Source organism: Oncorhynchus keta, unplaced genomic scaffold (assembly GCF_023373465.1).
Source record: "Oncorhynchus keta strain PuntledgeMale-10-30-2019 unplaced genomic scaffold, Oket_V2 Un_contig_14028_pilon_pilon, whole genome shotgun sequence".
In the NCBI taxonomy this organism is placed as follows: Eukaryota; Metazoa; Chordata; class Actinopteri; order Salmoniformes; family Salmonidae; genus Oncorhynchus; species Oncorhynchus keta.
Genome location: NW_026278504.1, coordinates 476 through 7,772, shown reverse-complemented (window position 1 = coordinate 7,772; position 7,297 = coordinate 476). Strand labels below are relative to the sequence as shown.

The window sequence follows — 7,297 nt, the reverse complement described above, 5'->3', positions numbered from 1 at the left end:
CGTGGTCTGTTCCTGACTGTCCGTGGTCTGTTCCTAACTGTCCGTGGTCTGTTCCTGACTGTCTGTGGTCTGTTCCTGACTGTTCGCTGTCTGTTCCTGACTGTTCACTGTCTGTTCCTGACTGTTCACTGTCTGTTCCTGACTGTCCGTGGTCTGTTCCTGACTGTCTGTGGTCTGTTCCTGACTGTTCACTGTCTGTTCCTGACTGTTCACTGTCTGTTCCTGACTGTTCACTGTCTGTTCCTGACTGTTCGCTGTCTTTAGCAGACTGTCCGTGGTCTGTTCCTGACTGTCCGTGGTGTGTTCCTGACTGTCCGTGGTCTGTTCCTGACTGTTCGCTGTCTGTAGCAGACTGTCCGTGGTCTGTTCCTGACTGTCCGTGGTCTGTTCCTGACTGTCCGTGGTCTGTTCCTGACTGTCCGTGGTCTGTTCCTGACTGTTCGTGGTCTGTTCCTGACTGTCCGTGGTCTGTTCCTGACTGTCCGTGGTCTGTAGCAGACTGTTCGCTGTCTGTTTCTCACTGTTCGCTGTGTGTGTGTGTGTGTGTGTGTGTGTGTGTGTGTGTGTGTGTGTGTGTGTGTGTGTGCGTGCGTGCGTGCGTGCGTGCGTGCGTGCGTGCGCGTGCGCGTGTGTGTGTGTGCGTGCGTGCGTGTGTTAGGGACGGCGGCTGAAGGCTGGTGATGAGCTCTTTGATGATCAACGGTCAGTCTCTGGTTGGTCTGTCTCATTCGGAGGCCGTGGCCGTCCTCCGCTCCTCCACTGGACTGGTACAACTGGTGGTCGCTAGCAGGGTGAGTAGGACACACACAGCTATATCTTACTCTACTCTGTGAGTAGGACACACACAGCTATATCTTACTCTACTCTGTGAGTAGGACACACACAGCTATGTCTTACTATACTCAGTGAGTTGGACACAATCACAGCTATATCTTACTCTACTCAGTGAGTTGGACACACACAGCTATGTCTTACTCTACTCAGTGAGTTTGACACAATCACAGCTATATCTTACTATACTCAGTGAGTAGGACACACAGCTATATCTTACTATACTCAGTGAGTATGACACAATCACAGCTATATCTTACTATACTCAGTGAGTAGGACACACACAGCTATATCTTACTATACTCAGTGAGTATGACACAATCACAGCTATATCTTACTCTACTCAGTGAGTATGACACAATCACAGCTATATCTTACTATACTCAGTGAGTAGGACACACACAGCTATGTCTTACTCTACTCAGTGAGTTGGACACACACAGCTATGTCTTACTCTACTCAGTGAGTATGACACAATCACAGCTATATCTTACTATACTCAGTGAGTAGGACACACACAGCTATGTCTTACTCTACTCAGTGAGTAGGACACACACAGCTATGTCTTACTGTACTCAGTGAGTAGGACACACACAGCTATGTCTTACTGTACTCAGTGAGTTGGACACACACAGCTATGTCTTACTGTACTCAGTGAGTTGGACACACACAGCTATGTCTTACTGTACTCAGTGAGTTGGACACACACAGCTATATCTTACTATACTCAGTGAGTTGGACACAATCACAGCTATATCTTACTATACTCAGTGAGTATGACACAATCACAGCTATATCTTACTATACTCAGTGAGTATGACACACACAGCTATGTCTTACTCTACTCAGTGAGTATGACACAATCACAGCTATGTCTTACTATACTCAGTGAGTATGACACAATCACAGCTATATCTTACTATATATACTCAGTGAGTATGACACAATCACAGCTATATCTTACTATACTCAGTGAGTATGACACAATCACAGCTATATCTTACTGTACTCAGTGAGTATGACACAATCACAGCTATATCTTACTATACTCAGTGAGTATGACACAATCACAGCTATATCTTACTATACTCAGTGAGTATGACACAATCACAGCTATATCTTACTATACTCAGTGAGTATGACACAATCACAGCTATATCTTACTCTACTCGTGAGGACTTATACAGGGGACCACCAGTCCTATTTTTCCGAACCCTAAACCTAACCCTAAACCTAACCCTAAACCTAACCCTAATTTTAACAGTAAACCTAAACCTAACCCATAAACCTAAAATGGCCGGCAAAATGTCCTAATTTCTCTGAATTTTAGTCTGTTTACTGTTCTTTTGAGTACTTCTGGTACTCACAAGTATAGTAAAACTTGTAGACACACACACACACACACACACACACACACACCATTCTCCATCCACACGCCCACACACACCATTCTCCATCCACACGCCCACACACACACCATTCTCCATCCACACGCCCACACACACACCATTCTCCCATCCACACGCCCACACACACACCATTCTCCATCCACACGCCCACACACACACCATTCTCCATCCACACGCCCACACACACACCATTCTCCATCCACACGCCCACACACACACCATTCTCCATCCACACGCCCACACACACACCATTCTCCATCCACACGCCCACACACACACCATTCTCCATCCACACGCCCACACACACACCATTCTCCATCCACACGCCCACACACACACCATTCTCCATCCACACACACACACACACCATTCTCCATCCACACGCCCTCTCACGCCTCTCCACTGTCCTCTGGTTCTTCCAGGAGGAGTCCCAGGTGGATTTCCACCGTTACCCATCTACCAGCCTGCCAGACCTGGTCAGTACTTCCTCCTCCTCTCCTTCTCCTAGCAACAACATGGAACCTCGTCACGGCCTGACCTCCAGCAGCCTCTCTCTACCCGCTACGGTATGTGCGTCTGGGGAGGAGTGTTGTCTGTTTTGTTAGCCCTGCTGTCCAAACGCCACCTGAAGCCGACAGACCAATGGGACAGCCGTCGGATGTGTGCGGGGCGTGCTCTGTTTGGGTCGGAGCATAGGGTGTACTGTGTGTGTACTAGGTGTCTCTACTGGGTGTGTGTACTGGGTGTCTATACTAGGTGTCTCTACTGGGTGTGTGTACTAGGTGTCTATACTGGGTGTGTGTACTGGGTGTCTATACTAGGTGTGTGTACTGGGTGTGTGTACTGGGTGTCTATACTAGGTGTGTGTACTGGGTGTGTGTACTGGGTGTGTGTACTAGGTGTCTCTACTGGGTGTGTGTACTAGGTGTCTATACTGGGTGTGTGTACTGGGTGTCTATACTAGGTGTGTGTACTGGGTGTGTGTACTGGGTGTGTACTGGGTGTGTGTACTAGGTGTCTATACTGGGTGTGTGTACTGGGTGTGTGTACTGGGTGTGTACTGGGTGTGTACTGGGTGTGTGTACTAGGTGTCTATACTGGGTGTGTGTACTGGGTGTGTGTACTGGGTGTGTGTACTAGGTGTCTCTACTGGGTGTGTGTACTAGGTGTCTATACTGGGTGTGTGTACTGGGTGTCTATACTAGGTGTGTGTACTGGGTGTGTGTACTGGGTGTCTATACTAGGTGTGTGTACTGGTGTGTGTACTGGGTGTGTGTACTGGGTGTGTGTACTGGGTGTGTGTACTGGGTGTCTATACTGGGTGTGTGTACTGGGTGTGTGTACTAGGTGTCTCTACTGGGTGTGTGTACTAGGTGTCTATACTGGGTGTGTGTACTGGGTGTCTATACTAGGTGTGTGTACTGGGTGTGTGTACTGGGTGTCTATACTAGGTGTGTGTACTGGTGTCTGTACTGGGTGTGTGTACTGGGTGTCTATACTGGGTGTGTGTACTGGGTGTCTATACTGGGTGTGTGTACTGGGTGTCTATACTAGGTGTGTGTACTGGTGTCGGGCGGCGGGCGGACGGACGGGACGGACGGGACGGGCGGGCGGGCGGACGGGCGGGCGGGCGGGCGGGCGGGCGGGCGGGGCGGGCGGGCAGACAGACAGGCAGGCAGGCAGGCAGGCAGGCAGGCAGACAGACAGACAGACAGACAGACAGACCGACAGACAGACAGACAGACAGACAGACAGACAGACAGACAGACAGACAGGCAGGCAGGCAGGCAGGCAGACAGACAGACAGACAGGCAGGCAGGCAGGCAGACAGGCAGGCAGGCAGGCAGGCAGGCAGGCAGGCAGGCAGGCAGACAGACAGACAGACAGACAGACAGACAGACAGACAGACAGACAGACAGACAGACAGACAGACAGACTGTAGAAGAAAGAGGAAAGAAGGTGTTGAGGGGTTTGTCAAAACCCCCAGACATTCATCGTTATGAAAACAAGTCAGCCAGAAGAAAACTCTTCAAACGTTCTGACAGCAGCAACTCCCTGATCAACGCTTAATCACATCAGTACCATATTAAAACCATGAGGTGCTCCGCACAGAACTCTGTCAACTCCTTCAACAGACAGACACGTTATCAGACACATTATCACACGCGTTATCAGAAACATTATCACACACATTATCACACACGTTATCAGACACGTTATTAGACACATTATCACACACATTATCACACACATTATCACACACATTATCAGAAACATTATCACACACATTATCACACACGTTATCAGACACATTATCACACACATTATCAGACACGTTATTAGACACATTATCACACACATTATCACACACATTATCACACACATTATCACACACGTTATCAGACACATTATCACGCACATTATCGCACACGTTATCAGACACATTATCACACACGTTATCAGAAACATTATCACACACGTTATCGGATACATTATCAGACACATTATCACACACATTATCGCACACATTATCACACACGTTATCAGAAACATTATCCCACACATTATCACACACGTTATCAGACACATTATCACACACGTTATAATGTGCATTACCATTAGGAGAGGAGGAGTCGAGGAGGAGAGGGGAGAGAGTGAGTTTGACACAGTGGCTGGACTGTTTCGACTGGAGGAGAGGAGGAGTAGGAGGGGAGAGTAGGAGAAGAGGAGAGGAGGAGGAGAGGAGGAGGAGGAGGAGGAGGAGGGGAGAATAGGAGAAGAGGAGAGGAGGAGGAGGAGGAGGAGGAGAGGAGGGAGGAGGAGGAGGAGGAGAAGAGGAAAATAGGACAAAAATAGGAGGAGAAGAAGAGTCACCAGTGGAGGGGATGGTTTACCATGTCAGTCACATAAGTGTTTCATCATGACAGAGAGACAAGAATGGAGGGAGAGGGACAGAGAGACAAGTATGGAGGGAGAGGGACAGAGAGACAAGAATGGAGGGAGAGAGACAGAGAGACAAGAATGGAGGGAGAGGGACAGAGAGACAAGAATGGAGGGAGAGAGACAGAGAGACAAGAATGGAGGGAGAGAGACAGAGAGACAAGAATGGAGGGAGAGAGACAGAGAGACACGTATGGAGGGAGAGAGACAGAGAGACAAGAATGGAGGGAGAGAGACAGAGAGACACGTATGGAGGGAGAGAGACAGAGAGACAGAGTATCGAGGGAGAGAGACAGAGAGACAAGTATCGAGGGAGAGAGACAGAGAGACAAGTATGTTTTCTCATGATTTGGTTTGGGTCTAACTGTGTTTTGGGGGGTTAAATGCAAATAGTCTGGGTAGCCATTTGATTAGCTGTTCAGGAGTCTTATGGCTTGGGGGTAGAAGCTGTTTAGAAGCAAGTAGGACTTAGACTTGGCCCTCCCGGTACCGCTTGCCGTGCGGTAGCAGAGAGAACAGCCTATGACTAGGGTGGCTGGAGTCTTTTGACCATTGTTTTGGGCCTTCCTCTGACACCGCCTGGTATAGAGGTCCTGGATGGCAGGAAAGCTTGGCCCCAGTGATGTACTGGGCCGTCGCACTACCCTATGGGAGTTTTCTGGAGAGAGTTTGCTGCACTGAAAGTAAAGGGGCTGAATAATTTGCACGCCCAATTTTTCCGTTTTTGATTTGTTAAAAAAGTTTGAAATATCCAATAAATGTCGTTCCACTTCATGATTGTGTCCCACTTGTTGCTGATTCTTCACAAAAATACAGTTTTATATCTTTATGTTTGAAGCCTGAAATGTGGCAAAAAGGTCGCAAAGTTCAAGGGGGCCGAATACTTTCGCAAGGCACTGTATCTGCATATATTTATTTATTTATTTTAATTTTATTTATCCAGCTATTTTACCAGGTAAGTTGACTGAGAACACGGTCTGTTTACAGCAACGACACGGGGAATAGTTACTGGGGAGAGGAGGAGAAAACCCATTGTGCTTATTTTGAACAGATTTTGGCTTAGTTAAATCTCTTGGTTCGCCTCTTCCTCTGACCTGCCTGAGCCGGAAATTACTGCCGCAATAGATTAAGGTCATTGTAGTCAAGTATACCCATAACATGATGCAGCCATGACTATGCTTGACAATATGGAGAGTAGGACTCAATAATGTGTTGTATTGGACATAACATTTTGTATTCAGGACAAAAGTGAATTGCTTTGCCACATGTTTTGCAGTATTACTTAAGTTCCTTGTTTCAAACAGGATGTTTTGGAATATGTTTATTCTGAACAGGCTTCCTTCTTTTCACTCTGTCAATTAGGTTAGTATTGTGGAGTAACTACAATGTTGTTGATCCATCCTCAGTTTTCTCCTATCACTCTGTAACTGTTTCAAAGTTACCATTGGCCTCATGGTGAAATCCTGAGCAGTTTCCTTCCTCTCCGGCAACTGAGTTAGGAAGGACGCTTGTATTTTGTCGTGAGTGGGTATCAGATATCTTCTCGCCATGCAGCGCTAATCCGGGATTTTTTCCTTCTTGCAGCTGACTGATCTGGAGAAGCTCGAGGACCGAGGACAGATGGAGGACCTAAAGGAACCTGTTCTCCCACATCCATGAAGTTCAGGACCAGATCACAAGGTAGAGAGGAGAGGGAGAGGGAGAGGGAGAGGGAGGAGGAGACAAAGAGAGAGAGACAAAGAGAGAGACAAAGAGAGAGAGAGAGAGAGAAGAGAGAGAGAGAGAGAGAGAGAAGACAAAGAGAGAGAGAGAGAGAGAAACAAAGAGAGAGAGAGAGAGACAAACAAAGAGAGAGAGAGACAAACAAAGAGAGAGAGACAAACAAAGAGAGAGAGAGACAAACAAGAGAGAGACAAAGAAAGAGAGAGAGACAAGAGAGAGACAGAGAGAGAGAGAGAGAGCAGAGAGAGAGAGAGAGAGAGAGAGAGAAAGAGAGAGAGACAAAGAGAGAGAGAGAGAGACAAAGAGAGAGAGACAAGAGAGAGAGAGACAAAGAGAGAGAGACAAAGAGAGAGAGAGAGAGACAAAGAGAGAGAGAGAGAGACAAAGAGAGAGAG

General features: G+C 47.6%; 1 protein-coding gene across 1 annotated transcript; it reads left to right on the top strand.

The window, feature by feature from the left end:
* The first annotated feature begins 692 nt into the window (after positions 1-692).
* Positions 693-6,839, top strand: LOC127918369 (PDZ domain-containing protein 2-like). The gene is made up of 3 exons (XM_052501641.1): positions 693-791; positions 2,663-2,806; positions 6,765-6,839. The coding sequence occupies exons 1-3, from the start codon at positions 693-695 to the stop codon at positions 6,837-6,839; spliced, it is 318 nt and encodes a 105-aa protein (XP_052357601.1).
* The last annotated feature ends 458 nt before the right edge of the window (positions 6,840-7,297 follow it).

Excerpts from the sequence above, each read along its gene's own strand:
- LOC127918369 (XM_052501641.1), top strand. The coding sequence starts at position 693 with ATGATCAACGGTCAGTCTCTGGTTGGTCTGTCTCATTCGGAGGCCGTG. Across the intron at positions 792-2,662 it reads AACTGGTGGTCGCTAGCAGG|GAGGAGTCCCAGGTGGATTT; the intron begins GTGAGTAGGACA and ends TGGTTCTTCCAG. Across the intron at positions 2,807-6,764 it reads GCCTCTCTCTACCCGCTACG|CTGACTGATCTGGAGAAGCT; the intron begins GTATGTGCGTCT and ends TCCTTCTTGCAG.